This window comes from Bos grunniens, chromosome 12, assembly GCF_055505025.1.
Source record: "Bos grunniens cultivar Pamir isolate PY7600 chromosome 12, Bosgru_T2T1.0, whole genome shotgun sequence".
NCBI lineage: Eukaryota > Metazoa > Chordata > Mammalia > Artiodactyla > Bovidae > Bos > Bos grunniens.
Genome location: NC_141176.1, coordinates 53,317,584 through 53,342,152, shown reverse-complemented (window position 1 = coordinate 53,342,152; position 24,569 = coordinate 53,317,584). Strand labels below are relative to the sequence as shown.

Here is a 24,569-nt window from a genome sequence, read left to right as displayed (position 1 = left end):
GCTTTCCTGCTTGGGACACAATCAAAGCTATATTTCAATCAAAAGCACCTTTCTCACTTTTCAATCTTAGACTACTTCTAGCACTTAACAAGTCTGTGTATGATTAACTAGTTTCGTAGTTAGAAGTAGAAGTGAACAGAACACCATCAAATTTTAACTTTTGAAGTTATACTTCTCTGATTAATAAATGGAAGTTTATGTGTATAGAGCAACACAAGAAGTAAAGGTATCATGGAGGTGGTGGATGTCATTGTTTAGTTGCTGAGTCCTGTCTGACTCTTTTGCAACCCCCAGGACTGTAGGCCGCCAGGCTTCTCATTCCAGGAGATTTCCCAAGCAAGAATACTGGAGTGGGGTGCCATTTCCTTCTCCAGGGGATCTTCCCAACTCAGGGATTGAACCAGTGTGTCTTGCATTGGCAGGTGGATTCTTTACTGCTGATCCACCGGGGAAGCCCCTGCCATTGAGTAGGCGAGTCTAATTTTGCCCAAGATATCAATACTGTTGATATGTCCAGTTAAGTAACTGTGATATTTTAGTGACATTTTAGTAATATCTGGAGATATGTTAGGGTTCACCGGCAGCTTAGCCGTAAAGAATCTGCCTGCTAATGCAGGAGATACAAGTTTGATCCCTGGATCAGGAAGATCTTCTGGAGGTAGAAATGGCAACCCATGCTAGTATTCTTGCCTGGAAAATTCCATGTACAGAGGAGCCTGGCAGGCTATAGTCCATGAGATTGCAAAGAGTCAGACACAACTGAGCACAGAGATATGTTAGTAGAAGAAGCATTTTGTACCCAGAACAGAACCTAGATACTTCTGAGATTCCTTTATTTAAATTAAAAAAAAAAAATTTAAGGACCACCAATTAATCATATTTGAAGTAGTAACATTTTAAAAGTATTAATAAAGAGTAAGACTATTTGTTTTGAATAACCTTGAGTCAATTAATAAATATAACTAACACTCCAACACCCTGTAACAGTCAACCGCAGACAAATGCTTGTTGACAGACGTTCTACTCATATTTTTGTAACTGTCCAAATGAAAAAGAAGAGATTTTTGTTCTTTTTTCTATATATATGAGGCTATTGGCCATTGCAGAATAAGAGGTCAATGCTGCCGCTGCTAAGTCTCTTCAGTCATGTCTGACTCTGTGTGACCCCATAGACAGCAACCCATCAGGCTCCACCATCCCTGGGATTCTCCAGGCAAGAACACTGGAGCGGGTTGCCATTTCCTTCTCCAATGTATGAAAGTGAAAAGTGAATAGCAGATGTCAAATAACCCAGAAACGCAACACTTCCTAGTTCTGATTCATTGCTTCACATTTTGCCCATGGATGCCTGTGACAAAGTGATTGGCAAACCCTTGGCCATGGACAATGGAAGGTTTCCCAGGGTTAACTCTATGATTCTTCTTGTGTTTGCCTTTGATCTGTCACTCGGTCACTCCATAAATCTAAGGCTCTTAAAATGTCAGGGCAATGTCTCTTTCAACATGGTAAGGTTTATCTATCAAAGACTTTACATTTTTTTCTTTGCTTATTTTAAATGAATCGTTCAAGACTGAAGGTATTTCCATAGTTGTACAAGAGGATGATACAGCCAAGACCATGTTGTTTCGAAGCCAGGGAGCCAGGGTCTTCATTCTCTAAAGAAAACCAAATAAGGTTTTCACTGTGTAGCTAATATGCAATGATTGATGATCTTTAGAGAAACATGCCTAATGCTAATAAGTGACTAAGTGCTTTCAAGGATGTTGACAGATAGAGCCTGAGCTGAAATGCGATTCTAGATATAATTTATGATGTGAAGCATTTTCTTTGAGGACTTTGCAAAGTTAAGAAGAGGTTGGTTATGTCTAGGAGATAGCTGAGCATGGTATATGGATGTACCTTAGCCAGCAAATTCTCTAATTTTAGACTTTTTTTTTCTTTCCAATGCTTTTATTTTACAGATTTACTATTTGTCTTTCCTAAAAGATCCTCTGGTGAAATTGGTAAAGAAATAAGAAAATGGCCAAAATGGGGTGGTAGAAGAAAGAGAGAATGAGGATTGTTCTTGAGTCAGAAATTATTAGCAGGGACTTACTTCCCTGGGGGTCCAGTGGTTAAGACTTTGTCTTCTAGTGCAGAGGGTATGGGTTCGAGCCCTGGTCAGAGAGCTAAGATTTCACATTCCTCGCAGCCAAAAAACCAAAGCATAAAACAGAAGCAATGTTGTAACAAATTCAATAAAGACCTTAAAAATGGTCCACATCAAAAAAAAAGAAAAAGAAATATGTCAGCAAAGTTGACTGAGGCATTTTGTCCCCAAGATTCCTTTCCAGACATACTCGTGCCTTCTCACCCTTGTGTTTCTACTTCTCTCCTCCTTAGCTTCATTTTACTTTTCAGAAAGGAGTAACCCAATTCTCTGGGTGTTAGGTTCTATATGTCGCCTTCCCCCTCATGCAATGTTTTAATTTATATTAAAGAGCTTTTGACTTCCATAGTAATCAAATGTTTTCTAAGCACAGATTATTCTGTAAACCATTCTCTGGATAGAATTAGGTTTAAGTAAGACATGAAATGACTTAAGATTTGTTGAATTTATTAAGTTTGAGAGTCACTTTCTGAGCCATGAGATCATCAGGTTATAATTCTTTTGTTTCTTCAGGTGTCACAGTTATCTTAGAAGATTCAGCTCAGAGAAGTGAATCTGACCATAAAGCTAGACTTGTGAATAGCATTTCTTAATGCTCTTAGTTGAATCTTTTCAACATATGTGACATGTCATTGAAAGCTTTTAAGCACAAATTGAGGATAAGTTTTCAGGTTCAGATCATAGAAGAGTAGCCATCCAGTTATTTACTGGCCTGTTACAGATGTGGAAATAAATTTCATTGTAACCTGAGAAGGGATATATATTTAAAGTGAAGTTAATTTACTCCTAAGACATATTTATTTTTTATCTTTTTATTCTGTCTCTTTGCTGCTCTTAGAGCTTTTGTTTCAGGAAACTTAACTCATTTTAATGGAGTCATTCATCTATTTCAGCCAGTCCTAGGAATCTTTTCAGAGCAGTGGAAAGCCCTTTCTTTGCTGGAGTGCACACAACAGATTCCTGGGACAGGGTCTCTGTCTAACACAACTCCAGGGGGTGCTGTTCATACTGTAGTCTATTTAAATGGCACCTTTGGCCTATTCTTTAAGTGATTAACTGCATTTTAATGGATGTAAGATGGAACTTGTAATTGATATTTGTCCCCAGGGCACAAGTACCATGTAAGTCAAGAAAATATTTTCTGTGCACTTTACCAGCAGCTTTAATTCTCACTGTATTTTTTAATTAAATTTATTTATTTTTAATTGAAGGATAGTTGCTTTACAATATTGTGTTGGTACCCACCAAACATTAACATGAATCAGCCATAGGTATACCTATGTCCCCTCCCTCTTGAACCTTCCTCCCACCTCCCTCCCCACCCCACCCTTCTAGGTTGTCACAGAGCTCCAGTTTGAATTAAAGAAAAAAAAAGAAAGGGAGATCAATCGGACATGGGAAATCCTTGAATGAGGATGTCTTATCTTATGAAAACGCCAGTTCAAATGCAGAAAAACTCTTATCTGCCACAGGAAACAGATAAAAGCAGAAGAATACACCCTTCCCCAAACTTGTGAAACACAGCCACTCCATTATTTCCTTCTTTTGACTCTGACTGTAAAAATATTTCTATAATATCAGTCATTTGAAAGAAATGTTCACAGCTCATCACCAGATGGAACAGACAGCAGTCTGGCAAAGTAACCCTGGTTGTCACTTGTAATGCGTTGCTCACCCACCTTCCTAAAAGCATCTCTGTGCTTTCCACATTCATCTCCACCATGCTTACAAATAACACACTGCATAGAATCCCAGCAGATAGTGAGAAATAGTGGGTTCTGTTTTATACCAGTCATTTCCGTGACACATTTGAGGAGGAGAGAGAGAGGGAAGGGAAGGAATTTTGCTTTCCACTTTTTCCTGTCTGCTTGGCAAGCGGAACTCCCAGAGAAGAGCCAACGCCTCATTTCTGGAGGCCCTGGCTTTATGTGTCAAGAAGACTTGATCTATCTGGTAGGGAGGAGGACCTGGACTAGACACTACAAAATCAGTCAATCAGTAGTAAGCACAGTTATCTCAATTCTCAGAAGAATTGTTTCAAATATGGGAACTGAAAAGCTCATGACAAGTCTTAATACAAGATGTCTGTCTTATGATCAAGTTCATTCACTCATCCATGAACTCATTCATTCATCATTAAGAGCCAACTCACTGGAAATGACCCTGATGCTGGGAAAGACTGAAGGCAGGAGGGTCTAGATTCCATTGGGTATTAAGAATGGTATGTATTAATAGGATTTTCTCCATTTAATTTGTCAAGAATGTAATTTTTAATTAAAAAAGAGAATTGGAAAATATAAATTTCCCCAGTTGGAAAGATTTTGTAGGACTCATTTAGCAATACCTTTAAAGAAAAGACATTGATTTTCTATTCACACTATTTATCCTTTTAGAAATTTTTTAAACTATGTAATATAAAAATATGTATATACTATAGTAGTATACAGTACATAGTATAAACTATGTACTATAAAAACAATTATACAATATGATATGAACTTTTGTAGTATTCTGTTGCCTTTTTTCTTTCTCAAACAGCTGTTTCAACATAAAGTTATGAAATCATGTGCATCTTTGAGTAGAAATCTTATAGTCAGTATGACCATGACTGTTTTCAATCCAGTGTTTATTTGTTTGTTTATTTGTATTTATTTATACAAAAGAAATGTGCTAGCAGAGCAGTAGAAGCTTTAGGGGAAAGAGGCAAGCCTGAGGACAGGCTATCATTTGTCAGATGGACACTGCATTGCTCCTAGGACCAATACTAACAAAGGCTCTTTCTCAAATGAGCCATCACCATTGCAAACCAGTGTCAGTAACGGGAATATTTTCTGACTGGCTCGCATTTGATAAATAGTAAGTAATATGTATTCAAACTTAATTTTAAACAGGACCCAAACATTTAAGTTAGGTGGCAGGGACCTAGAAACAATATTGATCCCTGACCTTTTTTTTTTTTTTTTGCAATCAGAGAGATTTGATTACGTGCATAATTTGTCTTCAATACTCAGATTTTGCCCTTAAGTTATCTAACTGAATGACAAAAACTGCAAATAAGAAATATGAATGTATTATTGCTAGGTTTAAAGTTAGACTTGCTTCTTCTTGCAATAAAAGAGAATCAGTTTCCTCTACCAAAAGGAAAACTGAATCATTGAACTTCAGATTATAGGCACTGGGTGTCATTATTTTTGTCAAGAAATAGTGAAATAATTTCCAAGAATTATGAAAACCTCTAAGAACATTCTTTCACCAAATTTTAAAGTGGCATCTTGGTTGAGATTGATTTTTCTTTTAAGTTCACAGCTTTTCCTCCACTCAGGGCAAGAGATTAATGTCTTTGCATTCTTAATAAGCTCCAAGCCCTAAATTGCCAAGACATTCTGGATGGAGGCCATTTAGACAGAGATGAGCATCAACAGTACGCATGGTCTATGTCACAGGAGATCAGGCTTCTCAGTGTCTCCACAAAGCCTTCTGATGAGAGAAGCAGAGGTTGCCAAAGTCATCCTTCTGACTACAAAATAATAGAAATGGGCGATCAATCCCTCACCTTCTGTGGCCTCTCAGGACTGGCAGCATTCATGTCTGAATTGAAATCATGAAGGGTTTTTTGGCAGTCTCTTTTCCTTTGGAAGGGTAGATTAGAAAATTGTAATCTGTCGGTTGTGATTAAGTTTCTGACTATCTCTGTGTTGAACTTGAAGAGAATTGCTACAATTTTCAGTTTGTGTTTCCCTGTCCCCTGTGATAACTTGGGTCAGAGGTTGGACTGCAGGCCTCCCAGTGGTATGAAAAGCAATCATCCAATGTCCAGTCTGAGCCAAAAGCAATAATAACCTCAAAACAGAGCCTGGATTCAACGCAGAACTCATTTTCATTGGCCAGACATCTCTCTCTTCAGTGACCAGACACTCATTCATTTTGACTCATCTAATGACTGTACCCTGTGACACTCACATTTGCATATTTAGAGATTGTTCAAGACAATAAGATACTTGAAACGATCTGAATTTTTGGACATTAGATGAATAAAATAGCCAGGGAGTTATCTATTACTTACCTAAGTGAGCATGTGTGTGCGTGCTAAGTCACTTCAGTTGTGTCCAGCTCTTTGCCACCCTATGGACTATAGCCCTCCAGGCTCCTCTGTCCATGGGATTCTCCAGGCAAGAATACTGGAGTGGGTTGCCATGCCCTCTTCCAAGGGAACTTCCTGACCCAGGGATCGAACCCACAATATCATGTCTCCTGCAATGGCAAGTGGGTCCTTTACCACAAACGCCACACAGGAAGCCTCACATAAGTGAGTGACCAAGGACAGATATATTCCCTGGTAGCTCAATTGGTAAAGAATCCACCTGAAATTCAGGAGACCCCAGTTCAACTCCTGGGTCAGGAAGATCCGCTGGAGAAGGGATAGGCTACCCACTCCAGTATTCTTGGGCTACCCTGGTGGCTCAGCTGATAAAGAATCCACCTGCAGTGTGGGAGACCTGGGTTGTCCTGACTCAGGGTCTCTCAGGAGGGTCAAGTTATTGGTGGGGCTGCAGTCATGAGTAGGCTTGTCCAAGGCTGGACACTTGGAAAATCGGTGCCAGCTGTTTTCAGGTGGCTTCAGTTCCTTGCCATGTTGCCTCTTCACAGGGACCCTTGAGTCTCCTCCTTGACATGGCAACTCCCTCAAAGCAATGATCCAAGAGCGAGCAAGGAGGAACCCATAATGCCATCTATGAACTAGTCTCAGATGTCAGGCATCATCAGTCCCACCACATTCTATTCACTAAATGTGAATCATTAAGTACCCTCCCCCCTTCAAAGGGAGGGAAATGAGCTTCACCTTTTGAAGGGAGGACTGTCGAAGAATTTGTGGGCATGTTTAATACTGGAGTGGGTTTCCATGCCCTTCTCCAGGGGATCTTCCTGATCCAGGAATTGAACCCAAGTCTCCTGCATTACAGGTGGATTCTTTTACTGTCTGAGCCATCAGGGGAGCCCTAAAAAACCAACACAGCAAGTTAATAAACTTCTAAGTACCTCTAAGTCTTTTAACCTATTAAAATGCAGTTTATAGTAATTTACCTTATAGGATTGCTTTGGGCATTCAATGATATACCATAGGTAAATGGCTTAGAATAGTCCTTAACCCACTGTAAATGTCAGTTTTCCTTTTTCTTCCCCCTCTGATACATATAAAGACAGAATGATTAGAAAGAGTATCACCTAGATGCAGTAGTTTATACCAAATTGTGTCTGGAAGGATTCTTTCAACTGGTTGGAATCTTTTTATTATGTTTGCAAGGGTAATTGACAAGTCTTCTAAACCACCTCGAGCTTGTAGCTGGTTCAGATTTGTGGGATCCTGGGTCTTCTACATTTCTGTCAATGTCTTCACCATTCATACGATCAACTTCTTTGAGTTTTCTGGTTCCTCACATCTTATATCCAACCCATCAACAAGTCCTGCTAGCTCTGTTATCAAAATATATCCTGTCTGTAATCAATTCCTTTCAGTTGCAAGGCACCACAAGTTTCAGCCCATGATCTCTCATCAAATCCTCTTTTCTTGACTATTCTAGTCGTCTGTCATTGTCTATCTAGTCCATTCATAGTCTGCCATACCACTTTCTAGTCTATTTTGAGCACCCAGAGTGATCTTTTTATGTTTTTAGAATGAGAAGGGTTGTTTTTTTTTCTTTTTTTTTAATTTGGACCACTTTGTTTCAAGACTTCGTAGAATTTGTTACAGTATTGCTTCTGTTATTTATGTTCTGGTTTTATTAGCCATAGACGTATGGAATCTTAGTTCCCTGACCAGGAATCAAACCTGCAACTCCTGCACTGAAAGGTGAAATCTTAACCACTGGATCACCAGGGAAATCCCTGGAGTGATTTTTTTTTTAACATAAATAAGATGATGCCATCTCCCTGTTCAAAATATTGCAATGGATTTCCTTAAAAAAAAAAAAATAAATCACACTCCTCCCTCTAACTACATCTAGACTGGTCTGGAACACTCCAGTCAGCTTTAAGAAACTTCTTTTCATCTCCTCTCACTAGGCTTATTTTGATCTCAGGACCTTTGTATTTGCTCTTTCCTCTGCCTAGAGTACAGTCTGCATGGCTTACTCTTTTATTTTAGTCAAATCCCTACTGAAGGTTGCCTCTTGTGAGAGAGACCTGACTGGTGGTACAGGGGTTAAGACTTTGCTTCCAATGCAGTGGGTGCAGGTTGGATCCCTGGTTGGGAAGCTAAGATCCCACATGCCTCATGGCCAAAAAAATCAAAGCATAAAGAAGAAACAATATTGTAACAAATGCAATAAAAACTTTAAAAATGGTCCACATCAAAACTATCTTTAAAACAAGAAAGCACCCCAAATTTCATTACAGTTTCTTGGTTCAGTTCTGTCGCTCAGTCGTGTCCGACTCTTTGTGACCCCATTAACTGCAGCATGCCAGGCCTCCCTGTCCATCACCAACTCCTGGAGTTCACTCAGACTCACGTCCATCGAGTCAGTGATGCCATCCAGCCATCTCATCCCCTTCTCTTCCTGCCCTCAATCTTTCCCAGCATCAGGGTCTTTGCTAATGAGTCAGCTCTTCGCATCAGCTGCCACAAATCCTGTGAACACCATATTAAGTATTTGTGTGTTCTTTCTCTGCCTCCCTCACTAGACTGTAAGCTTCATGAGAGCAGGGAGTTTGCCTTGTTCTCTAATGGGCCCCCATACTCCAAATGGTGTTGGCACATGGTGAGTATTGAATACATGTTTGTTGAATGAATAAATGAATAAGCAGAGTTATGAGCCAGCCCATTTTAATCCAGAGGTCACAAGTTAGAGGCTGGTCTGACACATAAAATTATTTTGTTAACATGATGTTATTATCTGTTAGTGTTTTTGTTTTCTCAAAAATTTGAATTAGTTGACAATTTTTATAAATTATGAGATTTTATATAAACATTTGGGGATAAAAATCAAGATATTTTGGTATTGGGGATTTCTTATCAACAATCACATCATGTTTATTAGCACAGGTTCCTTTTAGACAGGATTTAGCCCAGACCCCTCTGCCCTCTATTATTTCCTGACACCAGTAACTCTCTTGCACCTGGCTGCCTTCACTCTTGTGTGATCTGCCTGGCCATGTAGGCTTTCCGACCCTAGAAAAAGCATATTTGCTGTAAGTTTGCCAACATTTGTCTACATGTCGGTGTAATTTTTCACGTCTGCCTTAGAAGTGAAATTGGTCTCATGCTGGAGATCCAAGTCATATTCATACTGAGACACACGTTTCAGGTTTGGGTGCCATTCTAGTTGCCAAACAGTTACCCAGCATGACTAACTCTACAAAGAAACATTACAAGTAGGAGAATGGAAAGACTTAATTATGTTTCAAACTAGTTTTCAACTTTGGAAGTTTATTCTTTAAAACATTAAAACACACATCAGTTCAGTTCAGTCGCTCAGTCGTGTTCAACTCTTTGCGACCCCATGAATCGCAGCACACCAGGCCTCCCTGTCCATCACCAACTCCCGGAGTTCACTCAGACTCACATCCATTGAGTCAGTGATGCCATCCAGCCATCTCATCCTTTGTCGTCCCCTTCTCCTCCTGCCCCCAATCCCTCCCAGCATCAGAGTCTTTTCCAATGAGTCAACTCTAAACACTCATAGGTAGATTTAAAACAGTTTCTTTTCAAACTGCGTAAACGTTTGACCCAGATGTTTACCTAATGTGATTCATTTACATTGTGTGTGGGGCATACCCAGTTGTCCTACAAAAGAAAATCATGAGTTTAACAGAAGATAGCTGCATAGTTAGTTTGAAATAGAAATGTATGTACAGTAGCAAGAACTAAGTCATTTTGCTCACTGAATAACCAGTGCCTATGTATTTTAGGGACTTGAATACTTAAGCATCTGCTGTGTGTCAGAAACTGTGCTAGGCAATTGCAGAAGTTGTATTCTGTCTGATAGGCTAGGGGCTGCAGACAGCAAAAACTTAACAAAACAAACAAGTATATTATACTATACACAGTAGGAGTTAATAAGTGCTGTAGGTGTAAAGGAAAGTGGAGTAGAAAGACGGAGATGGGGAGACCTGACCATTTCCTATCCTTAGCAGTGTGGTCATATTGAAAAGATGAGACTTGAATAAGAGCTAAGAGAAGTAAAGGTTTTAGCCAAGTGGATCTGTTGGGGGAAAGCCTTCTTGGAGAAGGACGGACTCAGGTGAAGTCTTAAGGAAAAGGGTGCCTTGTGTTGAACACATGCTGAACAGTGTGCTGACTGACAGTGCAGTTGGCCAGAGTGAAGAGTAAGTACACGAACACACACTCTGCTCTCCATAGGAGTCATCTGTGCTTAGTCGCTTAGTCGTGTCCAACTCTTTGCGACCCCATCGACTGTAGCCCACCAGGCTCCTCTGTCCATGGGGATTCTCCAGGCAAGAATACTGGAGTGGGTTGCCACTCTCTTCTCCAGGGGATCTTTCCAACCCAGGGACAGAACCCAGGTCTCCTGCATTGCAGGCAGATTCTTTCCCGTCTGCGCCACCAGGGAAGCCTAAGAATACCGGAGTGGGTAGCCTATCCCTCCGCCAGGGAACCTTCCCAACCCAGGAATTGAACCAGGATCTCCTGCATTGCGGGCAGATTCTTTACCAGCTGAGCTACCAGGGAAGCCCAGGGAGTCATGTAGTCTAAGGAATACTTTTCACCTATTTTTGATTAATCTTTATTTTGATTTGGCCATCAACTGAGCATTGGAGACTTCATAAGAGTATGAGAGGCATTTTCAGCACTACAGGCTCAATTTAAAAAAAATTTTTTTTAACTGGAATATAATTGTTTTACAATGTTGTGTTAGTGTCTGCTGTGCAATGAAGCAAATCAGCAGTATGTGTACATATATCCTCTCTCTCTTGAGCCTCCCTCCCACTGCTCCCCATACCACCCCTCTAGATCATCACAGAGCACTAATCTGAGCTCCTGGTGCTATACAGCAGCTTCCCATTTTTGTAAGGAGAACTTAAGCAATTGGCCCCTGTTGGCCCTGCAGTAGAAGATACCTTGACCCTAAGCTCCTGTTCATGTGTAGCTAATTCTCCTGAATTGTCTGCCCTTTCATGATTGCCAGCCCACTCTCTTGTTCCAAATATCTAACAAATGCAGATGATTTTCAGAGGAGTCCATGAGAAAAAGAATAAGAACTGAAATTTGTTATTTCACTCCACAAGTTCATTTACCTCCACTAAGTAATACATACAGTTCAAGAGCACCCTGTGAACATCTCCCTAACAGAGCTCTGTGTCTCCTCAATGCAGCTGCTTGCCAAGGACTGGCCCTTTGGGGTTGAGATGTGTAAGCTGGTGCCTTTCATTCAGAAGGCCTCCGTGGGCATCACTGTGCTGAGTCTATGTGCTCTAAGTATTGACAGGTAAGAGCATGTATCTAAGCGACATATATCCTGACCACGATCCTCGTGGTTGCTACGTTACTTAGAAAGTAAACTGTAATTTGGCAATTGATTCTGTTTTGTTCTTCAGATATCGAGCTGTTGCTTCTTGGAGTCGGATTAAAGGAATCGGGGTTCCAAAATGGACAGCAGTAGAAATTGTTTTAATTTGGGTGGTCTCTGTGGTTCTGGCTGTCCCTGAGGCTGTGGGTTTTGATATAATTACCAGTGATCACATAGGAAATAAACTGAGAATCTGCTTGCTCCATCCCACTCAGAAAACAGCATTTATGCAGGTAAATTTTACTTTTTTTTTTTCCCTTTTCTGCTCTTGCCTTATAAATGTTTAGCTATTTTCCCCCAATCTCTTCTTCTTGGGAAATTATTGATTTATGACTATCCTTGGCATAAATTAAAAGTGTAGGTCCCAGGACCTCAGGGTTAACAGTGGGACTAATGACCCATGCTGCAAGAAGCTAGGTCATTACTTCTCCAAGAATTCCCTGATTCTCAGGAATACAGATAAGCCAAGTTGACATAAGAGAATCGATTGGAATTTATAGCTTTCCGACTCAAATTCACATAAGAACTGGCAGCTACAACGTATTTTGCATTAAGCAACACAGCAGTCATTGGAGGCAGTGTGTGGTTAAAGGAATGATCAAGGAGAAGTCCCTCGTATGGACAGACTGGTAGAAATCTATGTGACTCCATGAGTCTTGGTATGAATGACAAGCTTGTCCTCTCTCTAAAGGGAAAGCTGCTATTGCAAAGAACTTCATCTTGTCTATTTATTTAAGAGTGTTTAATTAGGGAATGGGGAAAAATAGCAATGCTGGTCATCGGAAAATAGACCCTAAGTAAAAAAGGCTCTTCCCAACAGAAAGGGTGAGGAGAAGTTAATGCAAAGGGAGTGGGTCCAAATGTCACAAATAATTATTTTCTATTTTACACATAAGTTTATATAAGATTTTATGTATATGTGTATAGATCATGATAAACAAAAGACTAAAGAGGGGCTTTAATGGGAAACTGAAAATGAAAATGCCGTTTCCTTGTTTCTTATTAGTTGCAATAGAAAAAGTACTGCATGGGTGTGCGCTAAGTCGCAGTCGTGTCCCAATCTTTGCGACCCCATGGATCACCTCCACCAGGCACCTCTGTCCATGGGATCATCCAGGCAAGAATACTAGAGTGGGTTGCTGTGCTCTCCTCCAGGGGATTGTTGCACCCAGGGATCGAACCTGCATCTCTTATGTCTCTTGCATTGGCAAGCGGGTTCCTTACCATAAGACTACCTGGGAAGCCCAAAGTACTGCATAGATTCCATAACTTCTGTTCCAACAGAGACGTATCTGGAACAACAGTCTTTAAAAGGAAAAGGAAAAAAGAACGAGTAAGAGAGAAGTGATTTTATAAGCAATTTTGATTTTTAGTTGATAGCTTAGATGTATACATTCCTGAGCTAAATGATTACCATAGACCTCTTCCTACCTGCTTTCCCCAGAAACAAACTTGTTAAAAAGTGAGAAGTTCCCCAAAACACTAGAATATCTTTACACATCAAGATGTGGTATTTCACACAAGAAGTTCCTTTCACTTGTGTGAAGACAAAAATATTTGAGTTATCAATTTTGCCCAATTGCTTACATTTTTATATATAATTATAGCACACTGCCTTAGAGAATTGAAACACCTTTTAGGAAAAGTTTGTTTCATTTAATTTAATTTTTTGTTCAGCAGACAAAAAATTCTACATAGTAGAATAAAGATTCTACTGAAAGATTCTACATAGTATTTATAAAATGGATCTACTTTAGAAGATTATTCCTTGATGAGCATTTTTTAATATCTGATATGTAAAATTTTCTTACAGAGGAATATTAACTATAACATCCTTTCTTCCCCATAGTTTTACAAGACAGCTAAAGACTGGTGGCTATTTAGTTTCTATTTCTGCCTGCCACTGGCCATCACTGCATTGTTTTATACCCTGATGACTTGTGAAATGTTGAGAAAGAAGAGTGGTATGCAAATTGCCTTAAATGATCACTTAAAACAGGTAAGGAAATAGAAATATTTGCTGACTCATGATTATAATTCCAATTATGAATATGAAAATAATTGTAGTGATAATAAACTAAAAGTATCATATACTAGAGCATAATTCCTTTTTCTTAGTCTGATATTTTTAATATGGTTTATACTATCTACCTGGAGATACCCTACATAATCTAAAGGAATGTAAAAAGAGCCATCAATTTTTTAGATAAACCATTTTTTATTGGTGTATAATTGCTTGGCAGTGCTGTGTTTCTGCTGTGCAGTGAAGTGAATCAGCTGTATGTATACATAGATCCCCCCCTTCTTGGACCTCCCTCTCACCACCGCCCATCCCACTCAGCTAGCTCATCACAGAGCACTGAGCTGAGCTCTCTGTGTAATACTGCAGGTTCCCACTATCCATTTACACATGGTAGTACATTGATGTCAAGCCTAATCTCCCAGTTCATCCTACCCTCCTCTCCCCTGCTTGGTGTCCACACATCCTTTCTCTGTGTCTGTGTCTCTATTCCTGCCCTGCAAATAGGTTCATCTGTACCGTTTTTCTAGATTCCACATATCAGATCAGATCAGTCGCTCAGTCGTGTCTGACTCTTTGCCACCCCATGAATCGCAGCATGCCAGGCCTCCCTGTCCATCACCAACTCCCGGAGTTCACTCAGACTCACGTCCATCGAGTCAGTGATGCCATCCAGCCATCTCATCCTCTGTCGTCCCCTTCTCCTCCTGCCCCCAATCCCTCCCAGCATCAGAGTCTTTTCCAATGAGTCAACTCTTCGCATGAGGTGGCCAAAGTACTGGAGTTTCAGCTTTAGCATCATTCCTTCCAAAGAAATCCAAGGGCTGATCTCCTTCAGAATGGACTGGTTGGATCTCCTTGCAGTCCAAGGGACTCTAAAGAGTCTTCTCCAACACCACAGTTCAAAAGCATCAATTCTTCGGTGCTCAGCCTTCTTCACAGTCCAACTCTCACATCCATACATGACCACAGGAAAAACCACAGCCTTGACTAGATGGACCTTTGTTGGCCAAGTAATGTCTCTGCTTTTGAATATGCTATCTAGGTTGGTCATAACTTTCCTTCCAAGGAGTAAGCGTCTTTTAATTTCATGGCTGCAGTCACCATCTGCAGTGATTTTGGAGCCCAGAAAAATAAATTCTGACACTATTTCCACTGTTTCCCCATCTACTTCCCATGAGGTGATGGGACCGGATGCCATGATCTTTGTTTTCTGAGTGTAGAGCTTTAAGCCAACTTTTTCACTCTCCTCTTTCACTTTCATCAAGAGGCTTTTTAGTTCCTCTTCACTTTCTGCCATAAGGGTGCTGTCATCTGCATATCTGAGGTGATTGATATTTCTCCCGGATATCTTGATTCCAGCTTGTGTTTCTTCCAGTCCAGCGTTTTTCATGATGTACTCTGCATATAAGTTAAATAAGCAGGGTGACAATACACAGCCTTGACGAACTCCTTTTCCTATTTGGAACCAGTCTGTTGTTCCATGTCCAGTTCTAACTGTTGCTTCCTGATCTGCATACAAATTTCTCAAGAGGCAGATCAGGTGGTCTGGTATTCCCATGTCTTTCAGAATTTTCCACAGTTTATTGTGATCCACACAGTCAAAGGCTTTGGCACAGTCAATAAAGCAGAAATAGATGTTTTTCTGGAACTCTCTTGCTTTTTCCATGATCCAGCGGATGTTGGCAACTTGGTCTCTGGTTCCTCTGCCTTTTCTAAAACCAGCTTGAACATCAGAAGTTCATGGTTCACATATTGCTGAAGCCTGTCTTGGAGAATTTTGAGCATTACTTTACTAGCGTGTGAGATGAGTGCAATTGTGTGGTAGTTTGAGCATCCTTTGGCATTGCCTTTCTTGGGATTGGAATGAAAACTGACCTTTTCCAGTCCTGTGGCCACTGCTGAGTTTTCCAAATTTGCTGGCATATTGAGTGCAACACTTTCACAGCATCATCTTTCAGGATTTGAAATAGCTCAACTGGAATTCCATCACCTCCACTAGCTTTGTTCGTAGTGATGCTTTCTAAGGCCCACTTGACTTCACATTCTAGGATGTCTGGCTCTAGGTCAGTGGTCACACCATCGTGATTATCTGGGTCGTGAAGATCTTTTTTGTACAGTTCTTCTGTGTATTCTTGCCATCTCTTCTTAATATCTTCTGCTTCTGTTAGGTCCATACCATTTCTGTCCTTTATTGAGCCCAACTTTGCATGAAATGTTCCTTTGGTATCTCTGATTTTCTTGAAGAGATCCCTAGTCTTTCCCATTCTGTTGTTTTCCTCTATTTCTTTGCATTGATCACTGAAGAAGGCTTTCTTATCTCTTCTTGCTATTCTTTGGAACTCTGCATTCAGATATTTATATCTTTCCTTTTCTCCTTTGCTTTTTGCTTCTCTTCTTTTCACAGCTGTTTGTAAGGCCTCCCCAGATAGCCATTTTGCTTTTTTGCATTTCTTTTCCATGTGGATGGTTTTGATCCCTGTCTCCTGTAAATGTCACAAACCTTATTCCATAGCTCATCAGGCACTCTATCTATCAGATCTAGGCTCTTAAATCTATTTCTCACTTCCTCTGTATAATCACAAGGGATTTGATTTAGGTCATACTTGAATGGTCTAGTGGTTTTCCCTACTTGCTTCAATTTAAGTCTGAATTTGGCAATAAGGAGTTCATAGTCTGAGCCACAGTCAGCTCCTGGTCTTGTTTTTGCTGACTGTATAGAGCTTCTCCATCTTTGGCTGCAAAGAATATAATCAATGTGATTTCGGTGTTGACCATCTGGTGATGTCCATGTGTAGAGTCTTCTCTTGTGCTGTTGGAAGAGGGTGTTTGTTATGACCAGTGCATTTTCTTGGCAAAACTCTATTAGTCTTTGCCTTGCTTCATTCCGTATTCCAAGGCCAAATTTGCCTGTTACTTCAGGTGGTTTTTGACTTCCTACTTTTGCATTCCAGTCCCCTATAATGAAAAAGACATCTTTTTTGTGTGTTAGTTCTAAAATGTCTTGTAGGTCTTCATAGAACCGTTCAACTTTAGCTTCTTCAGCATTACTGGTTGGGGCATAGACTTGGATTACTGTGATATTGAATGGTTTGCCTTGGAAACGAACAGAGATCATTCTGTCGTTTTTGAGATTGCATCCAAGTACTGCATTTCAGACTCTTTTGTTGACCATGAGGGCTACTCCATTTCTTCTGAGGGATTCCTGCCCGCAGTAGTAGATATAATGGTCATCTGAGTTAAATTCACCCATTCCAGTCCATCTCTAGGATGAGAGGAAGGGCCGGCTAGTTAGGGGGGTTTAAATGGACATGTACACACAGCTATATTTAAAATGAATAACCAACAAGGACCTACTATATTAGCACATAGACTTCTCCTAAATGTTGTGTGGCAGCCTGGATGGGAGGGGAGTTTGAGGGAAAAGGGATTCATGTATATGTATGGCTGAGTCCCTTTGCTGTTCACCTGAAACTATCACAGCATTGTTTATTGGCTATGCTACTGCTGCTGCTAAGTTGCTTCAGTCGTGTCCGGCTCTGTGCGACCCCAGAGACGGAAGCCCACCAGGCTCCCCTGTCCCTGGGATTCTCCAGGCAAGAACACTGGAGTGGGTTGCCATTTCCTTCCCCAATGCATGAAAGTGAAAACGGAAAGTGAAGTTGCTCACTTGTGTCTGACTCCCAGCGACCCCATGGACTGCAGCTCACCAGGCTCCTCTGTCTATGGGATTTTCCAGGCAAGAGTACTGGAGTGGGGTGCCATTGCCTTCTCCTTATTGGCTATACCCCAATACAAAATGAAAAGTTTAAAGAAAAAGATGAGTCTCTATTCATTTAGGTTCTAATTCACAGTAACTATTTAGTTTAAAACTCTGTATCCTGAATTTTTACAAATGCCACTGACTTTTTGTAAACAGTATTAAACATTTTTTTTGGAAAGAGAGAATGCTATGATTATAATGAGCCATCCATTACAGAGTCTGATTGTGGTTTTATTTCAGAGACGGGAAGTGGCCAAAACAGTATTTTGCCTGGTCCTTGTCTTTGCTCTGTGTTGGCTTCCTCTTCATCTTAGCAGGATTTTGAAGCTCACTCTTTATGATCAGCATGATCCCCGTAGATGTGAGTTTTTAAGGTAAGTAAGGTAAAATAGAAATAGTTGTGTAAATAAATGCCATTCAGAAGTTTTTCCATTGATTCCTTTCATTGGCAGGAAGAGAGAGTACCATTTTTCTAATCCTAAAGCAATTTAAGATGCCCCCCAACTTTTTTTTTTACTTTTACTTCTATTTCCAATGGAGAAGTAAGGGGAGCTTTGGAGAACGCTGAGAATGGAGAGCCAGGGCTGTCCAAGTGAGTGAGTGCATGATTGAAAATACCAGATCTGGTTCTCCATTGCACTTTGTAAATCCTTTCTTTTTTAGACAGCCTGGGCACTTACGAAATATATTTCATTTTAAGGCAGAGAATTGAGCATGGGAGTGGGAATAGCGGTTAATGATATGACAGGGACAGAGAATAAGAGAAAGAGAGAGACAGAAGCAAAGAGAAAGAGAGGGAGAGAGAGATCAAAATCAGCAAAGACTAGTGATAAAGTTAAAATAACTACAAATGGGTAATTTTTAAATTTATAAAGCACAAAAGTCTTTAAAGGATTTGTGCTCATAGCACATAAATAAATTTTCATATTATTTTTGCAGCTTTTTGTTGGTATTGGACTACATTGGCATCAACATGGCCTCCCTGAATTCCTGTATTAACCCAATAGCTCTGTATTTGGTGAGCAAAAGATTCAAAAACTGCTTTAAGGTAAGACAGTATTCGAAAATCAAAAACCCTTGTAATCTGGTATCAAATATAACCCTTACAAACTATTAACATTTCTATTCAGAGAGATCTAGTCAATTGTTTTATAATTTTCCCTTGTATTACATGATAGACGATTGTTTAAATATAAATTTTGCTCATAAATCACTATAATTGATTTCTCCCTACAAATCCCAGTCAACCGTTCACTACTGCCTCAACCAATCAGTTTTACTCATAGAATTACTCAGAAAATGAATAAAAAATTACATGCATTGATATATGAATGCTCTCACATGATAAAATAAGAGCTACACATGAATTAAATGCACTATTTCCCTTTTTGCAAGATTTTGGACTAGGTAGCCCACTCCTAATTATAACTATGTTAGGCTCCTTTTTCATACACAGGTGAGAATTACAAGTCAAACAAAGCAGCTTAATTCAAGCTCTGCCTTCACTTTTCTGTCTTCATTGAATAGCAGTGCTCCTGGATACAGAACACGTGAAATGATTCCTCGTTTGCCTGCTTCCATTTGCGTGTAACATCCACCCATCCATTCACTCCTTCAGTTACCTAGTACGGAATAAAACATTCCTTCCCTTATATCCACTTATTCTTAGTGTAACCAAACCTAGGTTGGCTGCTTGTGCTCATACACCAATAATTCTAGAGGCAAGTGTTAATAAAGAAGAAAAATACTTTCATCAGAAAAGCCAGCAATCTAGGGAGATGGTGGATTCGGGTGCAGAGACCGACTCTAAAGATTCTATTCAGTCATGACAATTTTTAAAGGGAAAAATGGAGGGAGAAGAATCTCAGTAAATCATCCAGGCAGAAGGTTGGGTTCTGCCTCTCCATGGAAGGCAGACAATCTGGCTCTCTCTTCAGATGTTATCTTGCCAAGTGATCTGCTTGCAGGATCCCTTGGGGGGATTGCTGTGGGTTCAGACCTAGTCCCGCTTCTTTTTATCTAGGAAAAGCATCAACAGGTTAGACAAGGCATCTTGTGTACCCAGTTGAGCATTAAGTCAGGAGTCAGTTTCAATTGCTTAGTGATCAAATCTCTAGGGGTGTGTTAGTTGCTCAGTCACGTCCAACTCTTTGTGACCCCATGGTCTGTAGCCCACCAGGCTCCTCTACCCATGGAATTCTCCAAGCAAGAATACTGGACTGGGCCATTCCCTTCTCCAGGGGATTTTCCCAACCCAGGGATTGAACCTCGGTCTTCTGCATTGCAGGCAGATTCTTTATCCTCTGAGCCACCAGAGAAGCCTATAATTAGGTTCTTTTAAGGTTAGAAGTGAACAGAAATAGGTAAACAGGAAAGGGACAAAGGAGCTGTTTTCAGTTCCCCACTGTCAACCACCATTCCATTTCTATGGAATTAGGGGTGAAGTTCTAGGGCACCATATTCTCAGAGTGGAAGACGTCAACATGGGTCTGTAGCATCTCTTTGCTGACAATTTTAGTTCTGTACTTAAATATATGGGGGGAACAAGCTACAATTATTTTGATGCCCACAAAGTTACAGATTATTATGGATGTATGGGTATGGTAATATTGCCACTTGCATAGGAAAAAAGCTTTGAGTTATATATTTATCAAATATTAAGAATATTCCTCAAGTAATCAAGAGTAAGTATCCAAGAAGTGAATGTCTTTCTATTTCATTTTAATTAAAAGATGAAGAAGTTTAATTATATACATTTTTCTTCAATGTAGCTTCTAGTTTAAACACTTATCATATACTACTTCTGTAGTTATATGTTTTTAAGGGGAAAATAAGAGGGCATGGCAAGAAAGTGGCCCAAGAATTGCTGTTCATGCAGAGAAAGCCAGAATTCTGGTGAGCAAGGAGGGTTGTGATAGTGTAACTTGATGTAAACTTATAACGAGGTTACTTTGCTTTCTGTAGTCATGTTTATGCTGCTGGTGCCAATCATTTGAAGAAAAACAGTCCTTGGAGGAAAAGCAGTCGTGCTTAAAGTTCAAAGCTAACGATCACGGATATGACAACTTCCGTTCCAGTAATAAATACAGCTCATCTTGAAAGAAGGATTATTCATTTTCTTTATTTTGGACAGAAATCATTCAAACAAAGAGGTATCTGCCAAAGTAAAACAAAACAACGTGTGTGTTTGCACAAAACAATGTACAAATGTAAGAGTGATTATTTTCTTCACACTCAAGAGTTCCACATGACGTTTGATGAGCTGTTTCCAGCATGAGAAGACAAGCAGTGAGAATTAAGAAAGCCTTATTGTGAAAGCACTTAATTCTTTACAGTTAGCACTTCACTATATTATAGCTCTTCAGAACTTCTGGTCTATTCACACACCACTTACATTTAACTTGAGTTCACTCAGAATTCCTGTGAAAGATGTTTATTTTTGTAAATTAAGGTGAATCTGATGTAAAGGAAAAATGTGTCACTGCAAAACAGAATTTGTAGATGAAATTTTTAAAAAATCTTTTAAAGTTTCACACCATTGGTAGGGATTATATTTGGAAACAACATGTGAAAATAGTTCAGCTGGTGTATTTTTGACATTAGAGATGTATTTAAATGATCAGGAGGGAGAATCAGACAGACTGAGGTTTTTGAAAATCATGCAACTTTACATTCAGATGAGATCAAATGTCACAAAGGGACAGAGAGAGAAGTTTTGGAATGCCATCCCAAAACAATGCTTTGAAATCGCCTATTCGTGTACTTGGCAAAGAAAGGACTACCTACAAATTTTTTTGAGGATTATTAAAGCATCTTCTTTTACCACTGTAGTTTAAAAGCTGTACATCTAGTTTTGTCATCTGTAAATACTTCGCTACAATACACAACGTGTAGATGATTAAACAGAGGCAGGCCCCGGTGTTCATACCTTTACAACGGAGAGATGCCAGTAACCCCATCATGGACAGAATGTGAGTTGCCTGGAGCGTTGACCATATGGCAAAGGAGACAGCAGCATCTTCTCTGCAATTAAGGTGATATCTGGCATATGTACCATGTGATAGTTAAAATACTGTCTCTAAGAGCATAGCTATTACAGTCAGTGCAACAGTCACCTTTAAAACTTATTACTAACTTTTACATTATTTTTGTAAATAACTAATAGAAACGAGTTCTGGATGCGGTGCCTTCCTGTCACAGGCAAAGCTGCTATATGAGACTGTTAAGAACCTTTTAACTTTGTGCATTCTTGCCGAATTCTTTCATCTCCCCAGCAAAGTGCCTTAGGTTAACTCAGATGAGATGTGTGTGAAAGTATGTACGAGAGGAAAACGGAAGACAGAGGAAATGAGATGGGGCGGGAGGAGACCCATGGGGACAGATTCCCATTCTTAGCCTGATGTTCGTCATTGCCCTTTACATCAATGCAAAAGGTCCTGATTCTGTTCCAGCAAAACACAGTGCAATGTTCTCAGAGTGGCTTCAGGAACAAATTGGGCCCAAGAGCTTTAACTCTGTCTTAAAATATAACACAGTTTCTGATTTTTTTTTTTTTGGTAATCCAGAGCCACATGTTGGGAATAAATGAGCAATGCTGCTTTCCAGCACCTAAGGTGATGATACCAAAAACCCAACAATGCCAGAAAGGAAAGACAAGTCATGGATTCATATGCCACATGGAATTTATATACACATCACAGTCTTGTTTATTAATGTCTTCCTAATCACATTTTCAGATCCTTGTCATCACAAAAGACATTTTAAACTCCAGATCTTATTTTAACTTTGGGTCACTACTGTTTTCAGTTTGTTGATGGATTTTTTTATTCCTATTTAAATTTGAGCTCATTTTGTGACAATTTCATTTCGTTTCTTCCTCATTTACATTACTGTGCCCTTTCTCTGTGTCAGAATCATGGGCTGTAAACATCTTGTCAAATTTTAAACTGCACTCAGAAAGTATATACATGATTATTTATAATGAACTCATGCACAGAGTCGGACACAACTGAAGCAACTTAGCAGCAGCAGCAGCATGTTCAGTAGCTTTTCTAAAAATGGTTGATTCAAAATTTTAACAGACTGACAAAGGTTGGTAAGAAACAAACATGATTTCTCAGCATAAATAAAATCAATATGGGGAAAGGAGCTACCGTTTAATTTTCAAACATATTTTCTAGTATTAAGGACTGCATAATATAACAATGGACAAAAGTAGTGTTAACATGGTTGTAAAGCTTAAAAGACTTACAACACTTTTAGATTTTCTTTTATATTTGCTAATATGGATGTGCATTAGTATTGATAGCTTACAACATATGGCCAAAGGAATACAGTTTATAACAAAGCATGAGTAAGCTGTAACTAACTTTATAAAATTGTAATATAACCATGTAAAATAATTATATATTTTGTTTTTTCTGAGGTCACTTAAAGTGGCAACTACTATAGTTGCTAATTCTTTATGATGTAAACAAAATCAATAAAAATTTAAATTGTTTTTGAAAAAGACCAGCTTATTTTTTCAATGCTCAAGCAATAATTTATTAAACACTAATTTAGTATTAAAGTTTTAAGGAAATATAAATGTCACAAATGGACATTACTTATGTTAAACACACAACCGTCAAGAAAATATGAAAGTTCTTAAATTAAAATGCCAAGTTTCTGTTAATGGTTTATTGTTGCGAGTAACCAGATACATATACACATTCAATTTTCCGAGGTTATCTGATTGATAGTTGCCAATGGCACCTTATGTCTTTCTACCTCTGGTTTCTTGCCTGGGGAGCATTTCATTGTCTAATTATTACTGTACCATAGATGAAAGGTGAAAGGCTGAAATGAGATTTTGGAATCACTCATTTCATTTCACAAGCTCCTTTTGAGTATTTACTAAGTGCAAGATAGGATGAAATTAAGAAAACAAGAAGTCAGCTCTTACTTGATAGGAGATAGAAATAACAGCAAAAATTAGTACAAGACAAAATGAAGTGACCACTAAATAACTGTGTTTTGCAGCTCTCAAGGTTCACATGCTTTTATCTCTTAGTACACAACCTCTTTCTTCCCCTGATAAAAATAATCAAGAATTTGCATTTACTCTTTTACCAAATAATTATCTTAAACTCAACTTAGTGTTCTAGAGGTTTGTATGAGTTATTCCTCACCTTTTCTGAATGTCAAGTTGCCTAATCTGAGCTGGGCATTTTGAGATATGCTTGTGTGCTAAGTCACTTCAGTCACATTCGACTCTTTGTAACCCCATGGACTGCAGCCTGCTAGACTCCTCTGTCCGTGAGATTCTCCAGGCAAAGATACTGGAGTGAGTTGCCATTCCCTCCTCCAGGGGATCTTCCAACCCAGGGATAGAACCCACATCCATCTTTTATGTCTCCTGCATTGGCAGGTCAGAGAAGGCAATGGCACCCCACTCGAGTACTTTTGCCTGGAAAACCACATGGACGGAGGAGCCTGGTAGGCTACAGTCCATGGGGTTGCTAGAGCCGGACATGACTGAGCGACTTCCCTTTCACTTTTCACTTTCATGCATTGGAGAAGGAAATGGCAACCCACTCCAGTGTTCTTGCCTGGAGAATCCCAGGGACGGGGGAGCCTGGTGAGCTGCCGTCTATGGGGTCACACAGAGTCGGACACGACTGAAGTGACTTAGCAGCAGCAGCAGCATTGGCAGGTGGGTTCTTTGCCACTGGTGCCATATGGGAAGCCCCCATCTATTTTGAGATATAGATGTTCTGAATTCAGGAGCTATGTGAGAAGTACAAGAAAGCAAAACCCAGGCAGAATCCTCTCTAAGGATTCAACAAAAAGCCTTCCTTCTCTTGAACTATATGAGTTATGGAGTCACAATAATAATAATAATGCCCAAATGATTCATGATAGTAAATGTAGGCAAAACAAATACAATTTAGGTTCTTGGAAGAAAACCAAAAGATGTAGCAACACTAAGATGGAAATGTCCAGAAATCCAAATAGTGCAGAGGCCAAACTCATGAAGAATAATGTATCTGGCTGGACTGACTCGCTTTCAGTCATTAGTTAACCACAGAAGTGACAACATTAAATAAGCAACAGACCGAATGTGTATACCCA

At 39.6% G+C, this 24,569-nt stretch overlaps 1 protein-coding gene across 2 annotated transcripts in view; it reads left to right on the top strand.

The window, feature by feature from the left end:
• Positions 1 to 22,965, top strand: part of EDNRB (endothelin receptor type B) — a 31,777-nt gene extending 8,812 nt beyond the window's left edge. For both annotated transcript variants that reach the window (XM_086328602.1, XM_086328601.1), the window contains exons 3-8: positions 11,480 to 11,592; positions 11,702 to 11,906; positions 13,523 to 13,672; positions 17,697 to 17,830; positions 18,396 to 18,504; positions 20,421 to 22,965. In XM_086328602.1, the coding sequence (XP_086184728.1) occupies positions 11,480 to 11,592; positions 11,702 to 11,906; positions 13,523 to 13,672; positions 17,697 to 17,830; positions 18,396 to 18,504; positions 20,421 to 20,555 (846 nt within the window). In that variant the 3' untranslated portion in view covers positions 20,556 to 22,965. The remainder of the gene's footprint in view (positions 1 to 11,479; positions 11,593 to 11,701; positions 11,907 to 13,522; positions 13,673 to 17,696; positions 17,831 to 18,395; positions 18,505 to 20,420) is intronic.
• Positions 22,966 to 24,569: the final 1,604 nt, after the last annotated feature.